Source organism: Lepus europaeus, chromosome 1, assembly GCF_033115175.1.
Source record: "Lepus europaeus isolate LE1 chromosome 1, mLepTim1.pri, whole genome shotgun sequence".
NCBI lineage: Eukaryota > Metazoa > Chordata > Mammalia > Lagomorpha > Leporidae > Lepus > Lepus europaeus.
This window is the reverse complement of record NC_084827.1, coordinates 104,844,359-104,869,577: the sequence shown is the minus strand read 5'-3', so window position 1 is coordinate 104,869,577 and position 25,219 is coordinate 104,844,359. Positions and strand designations below refer to the sequence as shown.

Sequence of the window (25,219 nt, the reverse complement as noted above, 5' to 3'; positions counted from 1 at the left end):
ATATCTGTCTTTGGGGACTGACATTTCACTAAGCCTAATTGTCACTAGTTGCATCTATTTTGTTGCAAAAGAATGGACTTCATTCTTTTCTGTGGCTGAGTAGCATTCCATAATGTATAAATACCACATTTTCTTTATCCAATAATTAGCTGATGGACATTTGGGTTGATTCCATATCCTAGTTATTGTGAATTGAGCCTTTATAAACATGGAGGTACAAATAATTCTTTCATATCCTGATTTCATTTCTTTTGGGTAAATTCCCAGTAGTGGGATGACTGGGTCATAAGATAGATCTAATACCAGATTTCCAAGCAATCTCTATACCGTCTTCCATAAATGTTGTACTAGTTTACATTCCTACCAACAGTGTTTGCTGTCTTCATTTAGCTAGTAGGAAAACTGATACTCAGGGAGATTTTTTAAATGGCCTGGGAAAGCTGTGGTAGGTAACATGTTCTATTTCAGTCCAGAGCTTGATCTATTCAACAGTATTTGACATATTATGGATCTAATATGTGTAAATTATATTTAAAGTTTTATGTATTTATCTGAAATGTAGTGTGGGTGAGGAAGACTAAGAGGAAGAAGGAGATGGGAGAGGAGAGAGAGATTTTCTAGATCTTCCATCCACTAGTTCACTGACAAAATGCCTTCAACAGCTGAGGGTAGGCCAGGCTGAATCCAGGAGATGGGAAGTACATCTGAGTCTTCAGTATGGGGAAAACTGTGGGGACCCAAATACTTGGATTATTAGCTGCTGCCTCCCAGGAGCAATAGCAAGAAGCTGGATCAGAAGCATGGAGTAGTTGGGACTTTGTCCTCCAATTTGGGATCTAGGTTTTCCAAGCAACAGCTTAACCAGTTGTGTCACAACACTTGCCCCTGTATGGATTTTTTGAGGCCCACCCACAGCCATAAAACATCTTCATTTTGTCCCTCACATTTAGGTTCTTGGCAAGAAATGGATCTACATATTTCTCTTTATTTTCCATTTTGCCACAGGTAATTAGGACCTTATTAAAAGCATTTTTAAAGTGTTCACATTGACCCTTATAAAACAAAATAATGTGTTCTTTTCCTGGAAATAGTATGTGTAGTAGAAAATTCAGCTTTTATCCTTACAAATAAATGAGTTAAATATTGGAAAGCAATTGTATAAGAAATCAAACAGTTTGGGAAAATTAACTTATCTTGTTTTTCATATTTGTAAGTGTGGATAAGCAATAACATTGTGCTGGTTTCTGGAGACTACTAAAACAAATCAGTGAAACTTGATCACTTGAAATGATATTTTTTTCACAGTTCTAGAGATTAAAATTCCAAACTTAATGTGTCAGCAGATTCTCTTTCTCTCTCTCTTCCTCCTATCCCCCTTAGACTCTAGGAAAACATTGTGCTTCATGCTTTTCTCTTTGCTTATGGTATTGTTGAAAATCAAGGCTTCTTGGCTTGTAGACATGTCACTCTAATATCTGCTTCCATTGTCACACAACGTTCTTCCTTTGTGTCTTTATTATCACCCTGAATGAAATCATTCAACCCAGAATACATGAACTCAGAAACATGCAACTGGAGAAGACTCTTGTGGGAACACTATGTGACTTCAGGAAAGCACATTGGCAAGGTCTGAGTTCATCGCATAGGACTTAAGGACCTGATGCCTTGGAATCCTCTGACTTTACACAGTGAAAGGAAAAAATAGTAGGGAAAGACACACCTGTTCCTTGGGAACTTTGGCCAAGAAGAGCTGCTCATCAGACATAAGGGCATACCTATGTGTAAATGGGGCTAGGAAATGTAGATCTGGGCTGCACAGATACATTATAGTAATAAACTCTATGCGGGTGTCTCTTTTTTTAATATCATGGTATTGTCTATTTACCTATAAACTACCTGCCCATCTAACCACAATTTTGGGTGCTTACTACATTTATCACTATATAATTACCAAGTACTGGGTTAAGCCTTAGGAACACTGGTCCTTTATTTCCATCCCATGTTTTGGTTGTTTCCCAGTGTATGCTCTCTCTCTACATTCCCTCGGAAAATTAATCCACTCTCCAGAACTTCAGCCACTGCCTCTGCAGGATACAATCTCTAGCTCCAACCCCCTCCAGAGTGCTATCCTGATCTCCTAGCTAACTGCCAAATGCCTCCTCCTACTGGCACCAGCACCTGTATCTCAAACTGTTCTACCAAACCTTTGTTTCCCTCTCCAGTCTCTAAGCCTGTTCCTCAGTCATCTGTGCATCTGTGCAAACAATTCACAAAAGCCCTACTATTCACTGATGTGCTAAGTTCTTTTGAATTACATTTTTTTCCTAAATTAGATCAACTGGAAAATAAAGAAAAAAGAAATGGATAAAATAGCATATGTATAGCTTCCTTGAGAAAAGTGGGAGGAGATGGGAGGCAAGAAAGCGAACATTAGGCCAGAAAGCTTCTAGTGTCAGCTAAAAGGTGATTTCACACACCCTTCAGAGCCTGGCTGCGATTGCCGGACTGAGACAAACTGTCCACCTAGCCATTGGTTTGGAAGTTAAGAGTTTATAGCTCTGGAAGCACCTATAATTTGTAAAATGCATATGTTTTAAGAAATTTATGAACATTGTGAGTGTTTAAGATATCATCAACCTATTTCTTTCATATTTTAAGAGTAACACATATTTTGATAAGCAGAGGTTTCTTATATTAGCATATATAATACATACAAAGCAAAAATCCTTAACCTGATCTTTGGTTGACTCTGAACCTAAATAGCTACAACATTTACAAAATCATGCATATTGAAATCACACCTACTCAAAATCATCCCTAGAAAGTCCAACACACACACACACACACACACAAATGTCTACTTTAATTTATGCCTTAGAAAAATATTTGAATATAGGATGCTGCAGTGCATCTACTAGCTAATTTTAATACTCTATTTAATTTAAAAGGACTTTCTATGTGACATATTTGATTCACTGTGGGATTCTTTTCCATACTTTGATTTCAATTTCTGGATAATCCTCAGTAAGTATGTCTGTTACAATAATTTCTCAGGTTTGGCTGTATTTCTCAAATAATATGCTGAAAAGCAGGAGGAGTTCAAATCTTTCCTGATGCTATGTAAACTATCTGATTAATTTTGTTGCTGAGTACTCTTTCTGATGGATAAAAATATAGCTAGCCTATTAGTTAAGTGCAAGTCCCAAGTAAAGGATAAATAACAGATGAGTAGTCTCTACCAACACCTCAGCGTGGCGTTTAACAGCTGCCCAAAGTACTGTATAATCTTTTGGAAGGCTTAATCGTTCCCTATTGCACTTTTCAAAAGAAAAGAGTAGTTATTAATCCTGGTGTTCACACAAAATTTTCACAGTAGATCTTCATTGAATAAATAGTGCTGTTTCATATAAAGATTTTGGTTTTATATAACACTTAACTGTTAGAGGTTAAACAAATAGCAATGTGCTAGCAAGAAGAAAAATCGTATTTGATAAAGAAAACCATACTTTAGTCTGTTTTAAACTGTACATCTAATTAGTGGTTTGAGGAAAGAGAAAATAGAAATGTCTTTCTGGAGACCATGGAGTTTCCCTTTTTTTATACATTGAGGATTTTTCTCCCTTTATTCATTTTCTCTTAAAAGAAAATACTTATAATAGTTCAATTAATCATGTTTTCTCTTTCTAAAGCCTGTTATTTCTCAAATGTGTGGGAGAAGTTGGCTCTCTTAAGGAAATGAAATAGATGGGGTGGCAGCTTTCTTCTTTCTGTTCACTGTCTCTTTGGAACCCTAGTGACATTGCTCAAACAAATATTTACCTACCAAAACCTTCATCTCCAAATACAGTGAGTCCAAAGTATCATCATGATTAATTTTAATTAATTCACAAATTAAAATGTATAGATTCATCCATTTCCAAAAAGGTAAGTTAATACCATAAAAATATATTTCCATTTATGTTATCAAATGGAAATAGAACAATTGAAATAATGTAAAGAAGAGAAATCATACTGTTATTTTAGGTTCATAGTATTTTTTGCAAGAGTAAAACATTTTGATACTTTGTGAGACAGCAAATGTTTTATAGAAATTAACTGAAATAGGAATATATAATACTAATATATACAAAAATCTCATTATAGCATGTTAACGGTGTATGTAGTGGTATTTTGTGGGAATACACAGAAATGTTCTACTTGTAAGTTTAATCCAGAATAAAAACTTGAAAGTTTTATAGGAAACACTAAAAAGGTAAAGGTATTTGATTGAGGGATGATGTGATGAGTCTCTGAAATGTGGCTGGGCTTTAACCTCATTAGACAGGCAATGCAGCAGAGCAAACAAAGAGGAAGGGCCATCTGCCATCAACACATCTGACTGTCTTCTTTAACATTTTAGAACTGCTGACACATAAAAACATACACATTTATTGTATACCATGTCAAGTTAGGTTTTGATACATGCATACATTGTATAATGTCCATATCAGGGTATACCTATCTCCTCAAACATGTATCATTTATGGTGGAAATATTAAAATCCTTCTTGAGCCTAACTGCCTCCCCAGAATCACACATACACACACACACAGCACTGTGTCATTGTGTATATTCACTATACTATGCAGTACAACACCAGAGCTTGTTTTTCCTAACTCTGATTTAGTAACATTAATCAACCTTCCCCCATCCTTCAATCATCTCTAACCTCTCCTGTTTGTGGTAACTACCATTCTGTCCTCAGCTTCAATGAGATCAACTATTTTAGATTCTACATATGAGTAAGATCATGTAGTGCTAGTCCTTATGTGTCTGGCTTATTTCACTTAATGTAACAACCTTCAGTTCCATCCACATTGTTGCAAGTGACAGGAATTCATCCCTTTTATGGATGAGTGGTAATCTTTTGTGTATATGTATCATACTTTATTTGCCCATTCATCAGTTGAGGGGAACAGTTTGTTTCCATTCTTGGCTATTGGGAGTAGTGCTACAATAAACGTAAAAGAGCAGGTATCTCTTCAACAGATGGATTTAATTTCCTTTGAATATGAGATTGTGGTTTATTTTTAAAATTTTTAAAGAAACTCCATATTTTCTATAATGAATGTACTCTTTTACATTTCCACCAACACTGTGCAAGGGCTTCTTTTCCTCTACAACCTTATTAACAATTGCTATAATTTGTTATTTCTAATAACAGCCAATCCACCTGGAGTGAGATGATATCTTATTATAGCTTTAATTTACATTTCCCTGAAGATGAATGATATTGAACAATTTTTCATGTAACTGTTGGCCATTGTATGTCTTCTTGGAAAAATGTCTATTTAGATCAGTTACTCATGAGTAATTGGATTTGTTTTGCTATTAAGTTGGTGGGATTCCTTATATATTCTTGTTATTAATCTGTTTTTAGAGATATAGTTTAAAAATATTTTCTTCCACTTTGTATGTTGGGTCTTCTCACTCTGCTAATTGTTTCCTTGCAAGAAAAAGCTACATAGTATGATGAAATTCAATTTGTTTATTTTTGGTTTTATTTTCTTTGTTTGAGTCCAAAAAGGTTTCCCAATTCTAATATCCTGAAGCTGTCTTCTAGCAGTTTCATAGATTCAAGTTTTACATTTAATTATTTAATTCATTTTCACTTGATTTTTGTACATGTGAATGACAAGATTCTAGTTTCTTTCTTTTGCATGTTGTTATCCAATGTTGCTAATTCTTTGTCAATTTTCATTATGGATGATTGCTCCATTTCTAAAACTGTACTTCATTGAAATATGTCTCTCTTTTTATGTCTATTAATATTTGCTTTATATATTGTGGTACTCCAATACTGAAAGGACATATATTTATATTTATTAATTCTTCTTGCTGGATTGTACCCTGTATCATTATACAATAACTTTCATTGCTTCCTTTTACTGCTTTTGATTTAAAATCAGTTATTTATGAAATTAGGGTGGCTACTCTTGCTTTTTTTTGGTTCTATTTTTGGTTCCTGGGAAGCCTTATTCCATCCTTTTACTTTCAGTCTAGGCATGTCTGTAGTGATGAAATGAATTTCTTATAAGCATCATATGGTTGTCCATTTTGTAATCAGTTCAGTCACTCTATGTCATTTAATAAAAGAATTTAATTCATTTGCATTTCAGGAAAGGAAAGTCTTATTACTGCCTTTTTGTGACTTATTTTCTTGTTTTGCTGTAGTCATGTTCTTTCTTTCTCTATCTCTTATAATCTTTTTTGTGGATAATTTTATCTTATATTGTGTCTTGACTCCTGGCATATTATTTTGAATGTTTCTATTATAGATCTGTGCTTTTTGGTTACTATGTGATTTATAAAATACATCTTTTGTTCATAATGAGCCATTTTGAAATGATACCAACTCACATTGGTTATAAAGTTAGGAAAAAAAGCAAAAGTAGAGAATAAAAATACTAAAAAATATTATACTTGCACTTCATTCCCCACATATTTCAAATTTCTGTGTTGCCTATCTCTTACATATTAAAGTAGTTATTATTTTTAAATATGCAGGTCTTCATACTAAAGACATGAGGGTTGGCATACCATGTTTACAGTATTAGATTATTTTTAATTTGACTATTCAGTTATGCATAACACTAAGTTTTCTGCATTCTACTATTTTCCTCTTACTTATTAACATCTCTTTGTTTCTATTTGAATTCCTTTTAGTGTTTCTAACAGGACAGGATTAGTAGTGATAAATTCTTTTTTTTATTTTTTCTGTCTGGGAATATCTTCACTCTCCTTCATATGTGATGAATAGCTTTGCAGGGTACAATATTGTTATTTAGCAGTCTTTTCCTCAGTACAGTGAAAGTTTCACGCCACAGTCTCCTAAAAAGCCTGTAAGGTTTATATCAGTGAGGTTGCAATCAGGTGAATGAGGACACATTTATGTAGTGTTTGTTTCATTACTCTTACATCCTTGAAAATCGTCCTTATTACTTTAACCTTGTAGAGCTTAATTTTTTACATGTGGACTTGCTCATTCATGAATGACACCATTTTCTCCTTTTCCTTTACATAATTTTATGATCTTTAAGCAACTACAATGCCTATATGTTTTCTGCTCATTAAAAAAAAGATATTGAAAAATTCAAACTTAATTTTAAAGATTTATGTTCCTAAGATAGAACTCCTTGAAAGTTTTATATTATGACATTTCCCTTTTCTACCTACTTGTAGTTAAATTCCTTTTTAAATGTTATTTAAGGTATACAAATTTCATGTATTTCATATATATACAGATTTAGGAAAACAGTGATATGTCCCACCCCACCCTCTCTCCCGCCCACACTCTTACCCTTCTTCTCCTCCCTCTCCTATTCCTACTCTTAATTTTTACAAAGATCTGTTTCCAGTTTACTTTATACTCATAAGATTAACCCTACACTAAGTAAAGAGTTCAACAAATACTATGAAGAAAAAAAACAGGGTTCCTCAACAGTAGAGACAAGGGCTGTACATGATCAATGAACCTCAAAATGTCAGTTTCACCCTAATATGTTACATTTTAGGTACTCTATTAGTTACCACAGATCAGGGAAAACATATGGTATCTGTCTTTTGGGGACTGGTTTATTTCAATAAGTATAAAGGTTTTCAGTTGCATCCATTTTGTTGCAAAAGACATGATTTCATTGTCTTTATTGTTGAATAGTATTCCGTCCTTTGTATATACCATAATTTCTTTATCCAGTCATCATCAGTTGATGGACATCTTGGATAATTCCATATCTTATCTATTTTGAATTGAGTTGCAATGAACATGGGGATACATATAACTCTTTTATAAGCTGATTTCATTTCACAAATTATGAAAATGACAAAGGGTTAATATCCAGAATCTATAAAGAGCTCAAGAGACTCAACAAAAGCAAAACAAGCAATCCAGTTAAGAAATGAACAAAGGACTTGAACAGGCATTTTTTGAAAGGGGAAATTCAAATGGCCAACAGACACAAGAAAAAAAGCTAAGGATCACTAGCCACCCAGGAAACACAAATAAAAACCACAATGTTTCACCTCACCCTGATTAGAATGGCTAGCATACAGAAATCAACAAACAACAAATGCTGATGAAGATATGGGGGAAAAGTACCTTAATCCACTGTTGGTAGGAATGTAAACTAGTACAGTCACGGTAGAAGATAGCACGGAGATACCTCAGAAATCTGAATATAGACAAACCATATAACCCAGCAATCCCACACCTGGGAATTCACCCAAACAAAATGAAATCAGCATATGAAAGGGTTGAGTTGAATCTGAATGATGATCTTTGTCTTTCCTGGACCTGAATAGTTCTATCTTTCTCTAGGTTTCAGAGGTTTTCTATTATTATGCATGTCAATAGATTTTCTTCCCCTTTGGTCTTCTCAAGTCCCCCATTGAAAGTCAAGAATTCAGACATTTGTTCTTTTAATGCTTTCCTAGTATTCCCATATGTTCTCTTTATTTCTTCTGATTATTTTCTTTTCCTTTGACTGTGAATTTACAAGTATTCTGTCTTTGATTTTATCAATTGTTTCTTCTGTGGGTCTAATTCTGGTATTAATGCCTTTTTTCATGTTTTTTTATTTCACTTAGTATACTTTTCAGCTCAAGGATTTGTTTAATTTTTTTCATTGCATTCATTTATGTGTTACAGTAATGATTCATTTCTTTGTGTTTTCTTGAAACTTGCTGAGTTTTTTTTAAACAACTATTTTGAATTTTGCATCCTGGAATTTGAAGATATCAATTCCTATATGATTGGACAGTTTTGTGTGTTAGCTGGATGCTTGTTGGCATATAACTTCATTTTGCTAATGGAAGGATTAAACATTTTCCACTCTTCATAATCTGGCTTTGTGTCTCTCCTTCCAGAAATTCTAGGCAGTCTACTCTTTGTGCTCTGAGTTGCACCCAAACCTAGATTTATCCCAAATCCATAGTTGGTGTGCTGTTTGGAATAAACTAGGGAAATGTCTAAATCTGTCCCTTCAAGTCTCTACTTTAGGTCATGGTAGGCCTAGAACTTCATCTAGAGTCATGGGCTTATAATCAGGTACCACAAGATTTTCCCTGGTTCTGAGTCTCACTGTGGTTTGTCCAGTCCCATATTCTTGCAGAATGACTTGTCATCCATCCTACTTTATTCTCTTTAAGCAGAAAATTCCACTGTGTTATGCTGTTTGGAGCTGAGGAAAGAACTGAATAGTTAGTCCCATGGCCACCAATGCCACAATACTAGGTAACAACCAAAGATTACAACCCATAAAGATTGACACAGCCTAGGGAAAGGATCAAGGTCTATATTGCTATTGACTGCCTGTTGTTGAGATGCACTCAAAGCTTTAAGCCACTGCGTCTGGCCATAGTTGGTGCTGGATAGGATATAAGTCTGATTAACTGGATCCATTTGTCTCTGCTTGACACTAGGACAGGTACACAAATTCTACCCGCAAGCCATGACCTCAGGACTGACATTGTTAATTTCTGCCTGGAGCTAAATTACAAGATAGCACTATGACTCCCCAGCATCTGGAGTTTTGCTCTTTGTGGTTTTCTTGAGCATGAGGGAGGAGGAATACTTTGCTGCCCACACCGACATTAAGCTGAATTACATAAACATCTTGCAACTGCAGTGGCCTCTAATGTCTCATGAGTATGTAGTAGGGCTACATATGTCTGATGATGATACAGGCCAAAATGCAATTATATATCTGTCTGATGGCAGGGCAGGTCTGGAGGCTCCAAGGAAGGCATTGACCTGGGGATAGACCCTTTTCTGGGTCTCACCAGGGCAGGCCTAGCACAGGTAATGTTCTGTTCTTACTTTCTTGTCCTTCGCACAGCAGCTGGAGTCCTGCTCCTGTCTTCCTCAGGTTTGGGGAAGAGTGGGAGAAGCAGTTCCTTAAACACCTGGTTAAACAGGATCCAAGGACTCAGTCTGCAGATACAGTTCTAGAGGCAGATTCTGTGAGGTCCTGTCCTGCACTGGGTATTTATGTGGTAGCCCTGGTACTGTGTTTCAAGTCTAAGCTCTGTATTTATTTTCTCTCTATTTCCTCTAAGTAGGAGATGAAATGTCTCTTTCCATGCTGCAATGTTTGAAAATGAGATATGATATAGGCAATTCTTTCTTCATACCTTATTCAACGTGTCTTTTTAAAAAGTTTATTTACTTTTATTTATTTTGGAGATAAAGAGAGATCTTCCTTCCACTGATTCACTCCCCAAATGCCTTCAATAGCCAGGAATGGGCTAGGCCAAAGCCAGGAGCCCAGAACACCATCTGGGTAGCAAAAACCCAAGTACTTTGACTTTTATCAGTTGCCTCTCCAGTGTATCAACAGGAAACTGGATTGGAAGCTTGGGGTACCTGGGACACAAAAGAGGCACTCCAACATGGGATGTATTTTTCCCAGGTGGCAGCCTAAACCCTGGTGCCACAACGCCCTCCTATTCAATGTATCTTTTTATTGTAATACTAAAACTGGGCATTGTGATCTCTCACCTGGTATTCTTAGTTTTTGATAAGGTCCTTGATGTATACACAGCGGTTCAGACTGGTGTCTCTGTCATGAGAATGACTTACTCAGCCCTATCTTACTTTCCCCACTCCCACCCCCACTACTTTCTTATAATGTGATTTGCTTCAGGAACAATTTTGATAGAAACTTAATAACAAACAGTTTAAGGCTGCATAAACTTGTGATTGTGCACAGTCTGTGTGGATGAATGGAGAGCTGCATAACATGAGTTAAACATGCAGAGAGCAAAGTAAAAAGAATCTACACTTTCCTAAGACAGAATCAGCTCAGTTGTTGTTGTAGATCTAGTTTTTTTTCTTTTCTTTTCCATCAACAAAGCCCATCTTCAAATAACTTAGACATTCTGAGATTCTAGAAATCTTTTTCAAGTGTTTATTGTAAAAAAAATTAACATCTGTTTATTTATTTGACAGTCAGAGTTACAGAAAGAGGGAGAGACAATCAGAGAGAGAGAGAGAGAGAGAGAGGGAAGCAGAGAGAGAGAGAGAAGAAGAGTGAGAGAGAGAGAGAGAGAGAGAGAGAATCTTCCATCCACTAGCTCACTCCCTTCACGGCTACAATGGCCAGGGCTTGGCCAGGCTGAAGCCAGGAGCCAAGAGCTTCTTCCAGGTCTCCCACATAAACAACAGGGGCACAAACTCTTGGATCATCTTCTACTGCCTTTCCCCAGCCATTATCAGGGAACTAGAAGGGAAGTGGAACATCCAGGACAGAAATCAGCAGATATCCACAATGCAGGCAATGGCTTTACCTGCTTTGCCACAATGCTAACCATGAAAAATGTTTAAATTTTATAAAAATAGAATGGCATTTACCTATCATGCTGTTTGAATAATATATCAACACAGAGGTAATATTGTTCCTAATAATGAGATCTCTCTGCATATATCCTGGACTCCATTGAAAAACTACAAATCCTACATTTCATCCATAAATATTTTGCTCTGCACTATTAAAAGGTATGAAGTACTTAAAAATGTATAACCACAATGACATTATCACACTTAAAAACAGTAATTTTTAATAATTACTGTTATATTTCACTTCTAAAATTAATGTAATTTATTTCTTCCCTTCTTCACGTGCCAATTCCTTGTTAGAAGGTTGAGGTGGTTCCTGTATTTTCTTGAACCTGAGATGGCCTATTTGTGCTTATTTTAGTTTGCTTAATTATTTGAAAAGTAGAAAGAGAGGGTTGGGGGATATTCTCTCTGCTGATTCACTTGCTAAATGCCTGTAACCACCAGGACTGGGCCGGGCCAAAGCCAGGAGCATAGAACTCCACCTGGGTCTCCCACATGGATGGCAGAAACTCAGCTACTTGAGCTACTACTTGCTACCTCCCAGGATGCACATTAGAAGGGAGCTGGATCAGAAAAAGTGATAAGACTTCATCCCAGGGTCTGCTCATCTGCTTACACTTCAACACCCATCTCCTATTTCTGCTTTAGCCTAGAGAGTATGGCAGAAATGGTATTACAGTAATTTACAGTCTAAACTTGAATAAGGCTGGAAATTTCTACTTCTCTTGAGAGTACTGAGCTTCTGCATAACGCATCATATTTCCGTGCTGAAGAGACTACGGGGGAGATTGAACCTATATCTCTATTTATCTATCTAATGAGAAACACCTAGCATTCAAAACTCCTGTGTGAGCCCAGGCTTTGGACTTTCCCCATCTGAGTTTTAGACACAATAAATCCCTCCTGGGTATTTCACACAAGCTCATTGACCAAGATAATATCACTGAGTGATCCCAGTTAACTTCTAGTAAAACAAAAGAACCGCCTACCCTAGCCCTGTCTAAATTCCTGATCCAAGGAATCACGAATTACAAGATGACTATTCTTTTGAGTTCCTAAGTTCTGGCTTTGTTTATTACAAGGAATAGATAACTAAAACAATTTCATCTCATTTATGTCCAGTCAATCTTTAGTTTTCTCCAATTGCTTTATAAGTATCTTGGCTATAGCTGATTTATTTGAATCAGGATATAAAGTAACCCTAGAATTTTAAACAACAACGAAAATATTATATATGTGGGTAAACATTTCCCATTTTTTCAGTTAATTTTATATAAATAGCCCAATGTGAAATTGTAGTTCTGTATAGATGGGCAATTTGGGCAAATATTACTATTCTCATTAAACATGAAATAAGATGACATTCAGATAGATTAAAGATGTATTAGAAAAATTATATATGAAATTAAAAATCAGTTCTTTAAATATGAAGCCCAGTTTTCTTTCCCTCACTCAAAACAATGAGGCTTCAGATACTATATCACCATGGTTGGCTCTAATAAGGTTTGGTATTAGTGGAGTAAAGGAATCAAATATTTCTCTACCAGTGATTTGTATTTATTTCACAAATGTATCCCCTCTTCATTTCTGCCACCTGATCCCCAGGGAAGGATTTAGTTGTCTCTCTCCCAGCTTACAAAGTCCTAATTGGTATCCAAGCCTCTGGTACTGATCATCTTTTATTTCTCCACCATTCTACTGACAGGTGTATCTAACGAAGACTAAACCTAGAACCTTGAGTTCTCTGCCTAGTAACATTTAGCAATCCTCAAACTGAAACCCTGGAAATAAATATTTCCAAAGGATCATGACATCTGTTGGTAAATCATAATATGTCTGTGTCTAAGGGAAAACTGAAAACAATACTCTGAATCACTGCCATTTACTTGACTTTGGTGCCCATGACTTCAATTAGATTTAAAATAATATATCATAATGCTAAAGCCTGTTGTATATATAAAAGTGTTTGAATTATCTAACAAGTAAAGTCATGAGACATTTGAATGATCATACAATACATGTATAATTATTCAGAAGTCAAAAGAATCTGTAGTGTAACATGTGGTACCATACCCACAATGACAAATGCATAGTCAAAATTAACTCCACTGTACATACTAAATTGCTAAGGTTCTGAATCAGTTAATTATATATTTCAAATAACCTATCCTTCTTAACCCAGTTCCCCAATTAGGTTAGCAAATCACTTAATGTAGAATCAATAATTCTTTGCAGTTACACTTAACTTCAACCAAAAAAAAAAAAAACCTTTTATGGAATGTTTAAGTAATGACATTTAAATTAGCTTTCAAAATCTAGTAGAAGCAATATTTGATTTCCTAAATAGCAATGAAATCACTGAATGGGGCATTACTAATTTGACAACATACTTCTAACATACTTTTTGTGATAGGCATTGAGAGTAGAACAAAGAAAAATATTTTACATATTAAATCATTGAAAGCCAAATTTCAATAATTTTTTACCTATAGAAATGTTAAATACTGAATTAATGGCAATATTTTAGACCTTCTAGTTTTGTAAATCTTTAGTAATTTGTTTATTTTTATTGTTTGATATTGCTTTTGCTTCCTAAGTCTGCCATAAAATGTACTACAAACTGGGTGGCTTAAAAGAATGAAGTTCTCTCTCAACTTCAGTTATATTAAGAATGAAACCTCATGGTGCCATGACTTCTGGACTAATAAGCCTGAAATCATGGTGTTGGCAAAGTTGGATTTTTCTGGAAGCTTTGATGGAAAATCCGTCCCATGCCCTTCTTCAAGTTTCTGGTGGCTACAGGCAAACCTCCACATTCCCTGGCTTGTGGCTGTATATGCCTCCATTGTCACATTGGACTCTGTGTGCCTTTGTAGCTATGTATGCCAATTTCTACTTCTAAGGAAACAGTTACTGGGGTAGAATTCACCCTTAAACACTATGATCTCATATCTCAAAGAATCTATTTCCAAATAAAGGCACATCCGTGGGTAGTGGGACCTCAGCATATCTTTTGAGGGTACTCGATTTAACCCAGAATAGTCATATGGAGATATATAGACCTAAGACATTTTAACTTAGTTTTAATTCTGAATGTATTTATTTAACTTTATAAATAAGAATAAAATAAATCAGAATTTGGGTTCTTCAATAACTTACTTTCCCTTTAAAAGAAGTTATCTTCTTATTCAACTGTGAGAAACCTTGAAATAAAGTTCAAAACCTGAGGTTGCTAGCATGTCACATTGGACTTCCAGCAGCCTGGACTTGGCCCTCTCCATTGCTGCCTTCATCACTGCTTGTCTTGCATTTTGTTCTTCAGCAAAATATAAGGCTGCTTACACTTCCTCAACACATAATGTAGTATGCTTTACTTCTTTATTCTTGTTCTTCTGTCCACTCTACCTATGATGTCCTTTCTTTCCCAACTTCCTAGTTCTCCAACTGTGTTCTCTTCTAAGTCGTGCTCAGAGTCTCAATTCAGCTACCATCTTTTCCTGAAACTCTCTATGGAGATCATCCCCATCCCTCATCACTACCACCAGCAACCCCTGGCACTAAGTGAAGTGGCTCTCCGCAGGGCTCTCATTTTCCTCCATATCTGTTTCCAAACAGATGATAAACTCCATGATGTCATGGATGGTGTCTTCCCCATTTTTCAGGCTCCATCTCATAGTGGTCCTCTAAATGTCAAATCAGTGTTTACTTATATGGGATGGAGAGAGTTTCAGCCCATATGTTTACTTCTCTGAAGTTCCAAGGTGCTGCATGTATTCTAATTCATACTTGTGATAAGACAGGTATTTTAATTGCCCTTTTATGGGAAATTGGTATCAGAAGCTTATCACTAATGCAATGAACCAGCTCAAATAAAAATGTCTGTCTTTTTTAATTATTATTATTTCACTGGTAGAGGTATAGACAGTGAGAGAGAGAGAGACAGAGAGAAAGGTCTTCCTTCCATTTGTTCACTCCCCAAATGGCTGCTACGGCCAGCACTGTACTGATCCGAAGCCAGGAGCCAGGTGCTTCTTCCTGGTCTCCCATGCGGGTACAGGGGCCCAAGCACTTGGACCATCCTCCACTGTCCTCTCAGGCCACAGCAGAGAGATGGACTGGAAGAGGAGCAACCGGGACTAGAACCCGGCGCCCATATGGGATTCCGGCGCCGCAGGCGGAGGATTAACCAAGTGAGCCATGGGGTTGGCCCCAAAAATGCCTGTCTTTAAAATGACTTATTTATTCTTTTTGATCACTACATGCCCTTTATTACAAGAGAAATATGTGGAGTTAGGGATTTGGGAGCTATCAACAACTCAAAACTTTAGTCCTGTTTTGATAGAATACCTTGTGTGCACAGAGGAATCTAATGAGAAAGGAAACTGGAGAGAGAGAATAGGTCTGTATTATAGATGACTTGGTAAGCCAAAATAAGGATTCGGACTTTACTTTCTACATACTGAGTAGTCCCTGGTTTTTTGAGAAAGAAATATCGTATAATGACACTTTGAAAAATAATAGATTTGTTCCAGACCAAAATTCACTCTGGAGGTATATATGAAACATAATGGATTTGAGGTTCTATAACTCTTTACTTGTCCCATGAAAAAAATCTAAAATTATTCCTATTTTGATTTTAGAAGTCTTATAATTAGAAGCATATGTATGTATTTGTTTCTGGGGATTTTAAATATTTCAAAAATAATAAAATTACTTTATTTTCCAGATTTCTCTTTTGTTGGTGATTGGCTCTTGACATTTCTCATGACAACTTAAAATAAATCCCAGTCTCCTCCATAAGCTTGTTCATTCAAATTTACTCTGGATTGACTAATGCTCAAGTCCGATTCTTTTTTATTTTAAATATTTTAAAAATATTTGTTATTTATTTGAAAGGCAAGGTATCAAAGACAGAGAGAGAGAGAGAGAGAGAGAGAGAGAGAGAGACTTCCCATCTGCTGGTTCACTCCCCAGATGGCAGTAACAGCTAGGGCTGGCCAGGCTGAAGCCAATAGCCAGAAACTCCATCCATGTCTCCTACCTGGGTGGCAGAGGTCCAAGTGGGCATCTTCTGCTGTTTTCCCAGGTACCTTAGCAGGAAGCTGGATAGAAAGCAGAGCAGCTGGGACTCAAACCCGTGCTCTGATACAGGATGCCAGCATTGCAGGTAGGGACTTAACGTGCTGTGCCACAATACCTGCCCTGTATTATGTTTGTGTAAATCAATTTAGTTGTTATCTGAATTCTTGACTATTGTAGCTAAATTCCTCTGTTATATTTAAAAGTTATTTTGTTTCTTGTTTGGGAATATTTCCTGAGATGAAAGTGATATTTCATTGTACAGGGTGGGAAAATGAAGTTTGAAAGTAAAAACAAGATTTAAAATTGAAATTTGCCTGAAATAATTTATTATTGTAATCAAATTATAATCAACATGGATGACATTACATAAAACGAAGAAACAATACTCTCTGACTAGCCAATGGGATTATCTGAGATCCACACTGCCGAGATGACAGGTATTAGCTATCTTTAGAATAGTCTTAAAAAATGCACTTAGTGAAATTAACTTTGAAATGGAAACATTGTATATGCATAGGATATTCACGGTGTAAGACTATAACCCATATATTCTTCTAAAAGTGGCTGTTGGGTGGCATTGTGGTACAGCAGATTAAACGGCTCCTGCAACTTTGGCATCTATGAGCATGGGTTCAAATCGTGGCTGCTCCACTTCTGATACAGCTCCTTGTTAATGTTCCTGGGAAATCAGCAGAAGATAGCCCAAGTCCTGGGGCACCTGCATCCACCTGGGAGACCTGGTTGGAGCTTCTGGTTTCTATGTTCAGCCAGGCCCAGCCCAGGCTATTGTAGCCATTTAGAGAGTGTATTAGTGAATAGAAGATTCTCTCTCTCTCTCTCTCTCTCTCTCTCTCTCTCTCTCTCTCTCCCTCTCCCTGTAACTCTGCCTTTCAAATAATTATAAAATAAACCTTTAACAAAATCTGGCTCTCTGTATCCCATGTATTAAGGCTAACTCCATTTACTGGGGAGCTGGATAACCTTTTGTATTTGTCTGTTTTTAGAACTTGCTCTAAAATCACAAGGACTTTTCATGATGTTAGGGATATGACTCAAGTTTAGCTCTCATTTTGTCAAATAAATTAAGACTCTAAAAATATGAAAGATTTTAGTTTACCCAATGTTTTATTAAGCAGAATAAATTTTAGAATTTAAGAACAACCTTGGTGACTAAAAATCCTGCAACATTTCCAGGTCCGTATTCTGAGCATCTTGCAGTATTTTCTTTTTATTGTGCTCTAGGTGTGATGGAAGAGTTTTATTAAAGTATGTTTGTGCCAAATTATATTCTTTCAACTCTTTAAGAAAAAGACTTTTGTGTGTTTATATTAATCTCATTTGTCTTCTTCCCCCTGATGTTGAAACCAGATCGCAGATGGGAAAATTCTGCTTAATTAAATATTTGAATGAGTTGAGTTTAATTTATCAAAGTTTAATTATCAATTAAATATATGTGAATTAAATATGGTCATGGATTCAAATAGACTGCTTCTATTCATTATAGTCATCATTTTCTAAATTTGAAAACCGAGTTACTCATATATTAAAAGTGAATTTATGATTGTCTAAAACCAGCCATTTATTTTTATTTCTGAGAAGTACTATGCTCTGTTGGAAAGACTAAACAGTTCTATTTCATGTAAATGTTCATTATTTTTAGTAAAAATCATATTTATTCAGAAATACCAATGAGGTTTTCTTGGGACAAATATGTGGCTTAATAGGAGTTTATTTGGGTTCATTTAAATGTATGTTTTTCTTTTATGCTTTAAAAGTATGTGAATCTTTTCTAACAGATTTTACTATATGATTACCTTAATATTCAGGTAGCTTTGTCAGATTAAATTGTGATATTTTTATAATGTGTGTGCTTTTCTTTTCTATGTTCAGGTTCTCTCATTGGGAGCAGATGTCCTGCCAGAATATAAACTGCAAACACCACGCATCAACAAGTTTACAATATTGCACTACAGCCCCTTCAAGGCAGTCTGGGACTGGCTTATTCTGCTGTTGGTCATTTACACGGCTATATTCACTCCCTATTCTGCAGCATTTCTCCTCAATGACAGAGAAGAGCAGAAAAGACGAGAATGTGGCTATTCTTGTAGCCCTTTGAATGTAGTAGACTTGATTGTAGATATCATGTTTATCATAGATATTCTAATAAACTTCAGAACAACATATGTAAATCAGAATGAAGAAGTGGTAAGTGATCCCGCCAAAATAGCAATACACTACTTCAAAGGCTGGTTCCTGATTGACATGGTTGCAGCAATTCCTTTTGACTTGCTGATTTTTGGATCAGGTTCTGATGAGGTAAGAGCTGCTTAAGAATCTTATTTTCTCAAAGATTGCAATTATAAAAGTGAATCCACTTTAACTGCAAAAAAAAAATAATAATTGTTTTGCAAACTTCCTATATCTCATAGATGAAAATCATTTTCACTTGGAAATGCTGCAAATTGAAATGAAGTCATTTTGCCATTGGAAATAATTTAAATTCTTTCTATTTTTTCTATAAGATAGAAAAGACTCTCCATCCTTTAATCAACAAACTAAACTTTGAAATAAGTGGTACATAGCACACAGCAAATTTCTAGGATGAAAATCTCTAAATATGAATGTTTGGGTGTAAAATCGTCAAGCATTAAATATGTCTATTTCTTTTTGAACTCATTCTTGTAGTTTGGGAAAACAGGAACTTGGTGTTTTTTTGTTTTTTTTTTTAATTCAGATTATGTAGAAGAGAGCACTTTCTGAAATATGTTGTCCAAAATCCCTTGCTCCTGAATAATATCCAGTGGGAAAATATTTCTGTATGTTCCCAATACCTTATAAATTTGGAGACTTCAAGGAAATGTGAAAAGTATATTATAGTGCATTTTCTGGATATTACAGTCCCTAACATACTCAAAACGCTCTTTGATCCCAAAATAAGTTAGTTTTCCTAAACTCCCCCACCATTTATATGCCATTTTGTGGTATATAATCTTCCTAAATTATATACTGGAAAGGTTTACAGAGAATGTGAATTAAGTATAATAGATTGGAAAAGGCAACTTCAATGTTTTGATTTTTCTTTAATTTCAGTGTCCTTCTCTACCTAACAATACTTCACAATTTTTTTTTCTGAGACAAATCTAACAGTACCCTCTTCGTATAGTTTCTATACAGCCAATGAAACTTTTAAGATACAAGAGCCCTGGCCAGCGCCGTAGCTCACTTGGCTAATCCTCTGCCTGCGGCTCCGGCACCCCAGGTTCTAATCCCAGTTGGGGCACCAGGTATTAGTCCCGGTTGCTTCTCTTCCAGTCCAGCTCTCTACTCTGGCCTGGGAGGGCAGAGAAGGATGGCTCAAGTGCTTGGGTCCCTGTACCCGCATGGGAGACCGGGAGGAAGTACCCAGCTCCTGGCTTCGTATCGGCGCAGTGCCAGCCCTAGTGCCCATTAGGGGAGTGAACCAACGGGAGGAAGACATTTCTCTCTATCACTGTCTAACTCTGCCTGGCAAAAAATTTAAAAAAAAAAAAAAATACAAGAGCCCTCCTCTGCCAACAAGAAACAATAGGACTAAAAAGTAAATTTCCTCCTACAAACTGGCCGTTAGTCAAAAGCAGGGGAAAGGAACAAACAGAAAATTCTCTTCCTGGATTCTTCAAACCTTAGACAAAGCCCCAATCCTGATTTTACTCACGTATAAGAGGAAGACAATAGTATTACTATCCCCTCTCAATTTGCGTGTTTCTTTTTTTTTTTTCTTTTTTCTTTTTCTTTTTTTTTGACAGGCAGAGTGGACAGTGAGAGAGAGAGACAAAGAGAAAGGTCTTCCTTTGCCGTTGGTTCACCCTCCAATGGCCGCTGCGGTTGGTGCACTGTGGCTGGCGCACCGCGCTGATCCAATGGCAGGAGCCAGGTGCTTCTCCTGGTCTCCCATGGGGTGCAGGGCCCAAGCACTTGAGCCATCCTCCACTGCACTCCCTGGCCACAGCAGAGAGCTGGCCTGGAAGAGGGGCAGCCGGGACAGAACCGGCGCCCTGACCGGAACTAGAACCTGGTGTGCCGGCGCCACAAGGCAGAGGATTAGCCTAGTGAGCCACTGCGCCGGCCAATTTGCGTGTTTCTTTAAACTTCAGACTCTAACAGTATAATACGTCTGAAACTCATAGCAAAATATTCAAAAAGAAAATCAGTTGCTATTAAACTACTTGAATTTTTCATAGATACCACAATTTTATATTTTATCTAAAAGATAACAAAGTGAAATACTTCATTATTAAATTTTATCTTCCAGTTTCTATAAAAGATGATGCACATACCAAATAAGATCTTATCAATAAAACAGTCAAATTAATCCTCACTCTTTCAAAAGTTAAAATTTCTACACTAATAGTAAGTTAAATTTCAGCTTAGGAAAATAAAAGAAGGAATAAACAAGTCAATAGGCAAGTAAGATTATTAGGGAAAGCTGCTGAATTTATGACATTTAAACAGTGGTGGTCAAACAAGTCATGTGTGTGTGGCTACAATTGGAAACTCTGAAATTGGAAGGACTTTATCTGATTGACATTTGGAAAAATGGAATAGGATGTTGTCTGTAGACTGGATAATCAGAGTAAGAACAAAGGAACTAGGTTTAAGCCCAGGCTGTAATGTAGGAAGGCCAAAACAGCTTGGATTATGTGGTGGCCATAGAGATGAAGAGAAAGCAGAGAAATCTGAGCTAGCTTTTGGAGGTGATCTATCAGGGCAGGACTCATTGATGGATCAAATACTGTATGTAAGTGTTGGAGAAAAAGCAAGTTTAAGGATGATTCAAAGACTTTTTTTGCTTATTTATTCTTATTGAGGGGAAAAGCAATCTTGAAAGAAAAAGGGAGTCCCTACGTTACTTCAATAAATGATAATGCATTTATCCAGATGGTAGAAACATGGGGTGAAAAAGGTGTTCTGTGGGGAAGCAATTCCTCTTTTGGCCATAATAATTTTGTGATGCCTATTAGTCATCCAAGTACAGATGGCATGTAGGCATGTTGGGCACTCCATAAGGAATGAGAAAGATATATATGTGAATACAAAAAAGAAAGATGAGATTTATTGTTAAAAATTAGAAATAATTATGGCAATAATTGGTCTGCATCCAGGATCATAAACCATTATCGGTGCATCCTTTAAAAGAGTCTGGAGATTCATATTTGATGAGTTTGAAGTAAAGCCTTGAAGCTTGCTGTTTTTAAGAGTCAAGAATGAGGCCAGCGCCGTGGCTCAACAGGCTAATCCTCCGCCTTACAACGCTGGCACACCGGGTTCTAGTCCCGGTTGGGGCGCTGGATTCTATTCCGGTTGCCCCTCTTCCAGGCCAGCTCTCTGCTATGGCCCGGGAGTGCAGTGGAGGATGGCCCAAGTGCTTGGGCCCTGCACCCCATGGGAGACCAGGAGAAGCACCTGGCTCCTGGCTTCAGATCAGCGTGATGCGCCAGCCGCAGCGGCCATTGGAGGGTGAACCAACGGCAAAAAAGGAAGACCTTTCTCTCTATCTCTCTCTCTCACTATCCACTCTGCCTGTCAAAAAAAAAAAAAAAGAGTCAAGAATGATTCTGCTGTTTAGATATTCAAGATCCAGTGATCATATCTGAGACAAAAGGGAAGGAAGTTCAGGGGAAAACTTTCATGTACTCATAGGTGAATAATTCTGTAAAATAAATTCAAAACTATATAAATAAACAAATGAGGGGAGATTTTCTACAAACAATACAGATATGAGTTGTTAATTGATCACTGTTAATTGAATTATTAAAATTAGCATATTAAAATAATTTTGTCTGTCAATTAAGAAACAATGCTTTTCTTGGCAATTTTCCTAAAAAATATTCAAATTCCATGTCTGTATTATTTTACCCAAAAACATATATATATAAACAATGTTAAAAGGATAACTCTTAGCGTATGCATTTTTACTGAAACAGATATAGCATAATTGCTCATATCTGTCAAAATAATATCTCAATTTTTTAGTTTGAGCAAACCACCTACTAATAGCTAGAGAATTTTCTGTAATGTTAGAAGCATGTTGAAGAAAATGAATACGGGCATCATTGAACTTGACTATCATTAATATCTTCCTAATCTTAACATCATCCAGAGACACAATGAAAAGATTCTCCATTTCCCAATTTTTGCATCATCAAACATCATGCCACCTACAGCAAATTATCTCAATATCATTCAAGCAAAGAAACAATATCATTAGCTTGATTTCTAGAAAGTCAGCTTTTGATTATCTGCCTCAAATTTTTCACATTTTGCTAATTAATGGCAAGTCTTAATTTTATAGATAGTCACAGTCTGAATCTAGAGATCCCTGCTTAGTTACATGCTTCATCAACCTTTTCACACCCTGAAAATTAGTATTCTTATGATTAATTACTTGTTTTGTTGACTTCTCACCTTTCAGATTTTACTGTTATTTTTCATGAATCCTGAATGCAAGCAAGAAAGGCCTTTGAAATCGGTGATTGCAGTGTTCTTTGAGGGAAAATTCCAGTAGAAATGAGAAATTTCTGCTCAGAAATTCTTAATAGATCTGATAAATGAATTGTGGAATGAACATGTGGAAAACTGGCAGACATCTGTCACAAACTTTGATCGTCTCAGCTATTCCTTCTGAACCTGCTCCTAGAGTAGACATTATAAGTTTGTTGAAAGCTAATTTCTAAAATTCATGTTCAATGTGAAATAACAAATCATTTTTTGAAGCTCTGCAAACATATACTTCTACAGAGGAAGTAGCTTTGTCTTTCTCTGTATAGTTTCTGGCTTATATTTAGCAGAGTTTCCAATTGCTTGTACTTGGAACTTTGATCATATCTCCAAACTCTGTAGTGTGACAAGTGAGTGGTACAGGATCCCAAGTGGAATAAATTGTTGTGCTTTAAGTTGGTCATTTATTCATCACTTATATGTGATTGATAGACTACATTGTGCTAGAAACGATATAACACAATTTTTGATTAAATGTTTTTTCAGGATAAATTGAATTTCCATTTATCCATGGTTGCTTATTTGATGTAACGTTTGCTTGGTAATGTTTACAATAATGTGATTGCTACTTTTCTGTGTTAGTGAAAGAAAAAAAGAAAATGAACTCAAATTGCAACAAAATAGAAGGTTGGCTATAAAGCAAAATGAAAATGTCATCATATAAAAGTTAAATAATGGAATGAGCTTTTCTGTGAGGTTGTAAAGTTCCTTCTTTAAAAGGCATACATTGTGAAATTGTAAAGATACTTCAAAATGCTTGTGGAAAATGAAATCAAAAGATAGGTTCATTTGGGTGCAAAAAATTTTAAATCCATGCATAGTATTTCATAAGATCATATACACATTATAGTGACTGATCTTGGAGAACTTGCTGTCATATAGGTTTATAGGTTTTATCTTAATTTTGATATAATACTCAAAGAAACATTGAGATTTGGAGGAAAATGAAGAGGGCAAAAGAAAGGTAACATACATTAATTTCTTTTCTTGGCATAAAATCATTTTCACTTTACCATGTTTACAGTCAGAAGAGTCATTAGTACTTATTATCACAATATTTTAAAGAACAGTTCATTTATTTTTAAGCATTTCACTTTGTATAGAAAACTACCTGGAGAATTGTTATTATATTTCATTTATTTTGAGATTCATATAGAAATTTTGTTACCAGAACAATAATGAATAGTAACCATCAAATATTTCTTATTTCTCAACACAAGTAAACAGGTGGCAGAATTATGAGGAAAAATAAATACAGGAACCTGTGCTGTGTAGAAAAGACAGGATGGTTCCTGTTAGTGGAGTCTGAGTATTCAGTACATCAAAATAAAGTTCTTGTCTTTCAGAGTTGAAAGGCTTGCGCTAGAGATTTTAGCTGATTAATGCATTTGGAAACTGAATGGATATGAGTGAAACTGTCATCCTATAATTTGACCATTGTTTATACCCTTGTCTATATTCCATGAAACAGTGGTCTTTCTACTTTTGCTTGTTGAACACTATATTCAATTGAGCATTAAACTTGTGATTGTAAAATAAATTAAAAAATATCTTATCATAGAAAAAGAAAATATGGAAACTCTATTGGTCCATTTTACAATATTAATTTCCTCCTTATCAATGAAAATGAAAAGTGGGCAGATACTTAAATAAGATATCAACATGTACCATTTATTGACCATTATTTACAACTCAGTAGCATAGCCATTATTATTCCCATTTATAGATGAGTAAACTGAGTCTTGAGACAAAATGAATAACTTTGCCAAGGTGACACAACTTATGGAACCAGAATTCAAACATGAGTTCGTCTGTTCCAAAGTATCAGCACATACTCCTAAGTTAAATATTGCTAATACAAATATGAGTAGTCCAAATTATTCCCTTTTTCCAGGAATCTACCTGATACTATCTTAATCATTTATTTATTCATTGAGAGGAAATAATACTTTTAAAATTATGGAAAAGGAAACAAATTATGTCTTTATTTCAATCTGAGAAATAATAACACTTGAAAAAGAAAGATTTATGTCTCTTTACAGCCAAAATGATCAAAGATTGGAATTCAGTTATTAACTCAACACATAATTTGCTCCACTCACTTTTAGAGGGTTCCAATCCTACATAAAAAAATTCAAGGGTGATTGAGGGATGCCCCTTGTATGACCACTAAGGCACAAGGTAAAAACTTAGAATACTTATTATAACATTTTAAAGAAAATA

The 25,219-nt window shown here is 35.8% G+C and overlaps 1 protein-coding gene across 1 annotated transcript in view; it reads left to right on the top strand.

The window, feature by feature from the left end:
• Positions 1 to 25,219, top strand: part of KCNH7 (potassium voltage-gated channel subfamily H member 7) — a 526,117-nt gene that overhangs the window by 428,850 nt on the left and 72,048 nt on the right. Inside the window, exon 7 of the mRNA XM_062200019.1 lies at positions 18,350 to 18,775. Within this exon, the coding sequence (XP_062056003.1) occupies positions 18,350 to 18,775 (426 nt within the window). The remainder of the gene's footprint in view (positions 1 to 18,349; positions 18,776 to 25,219) is intronic.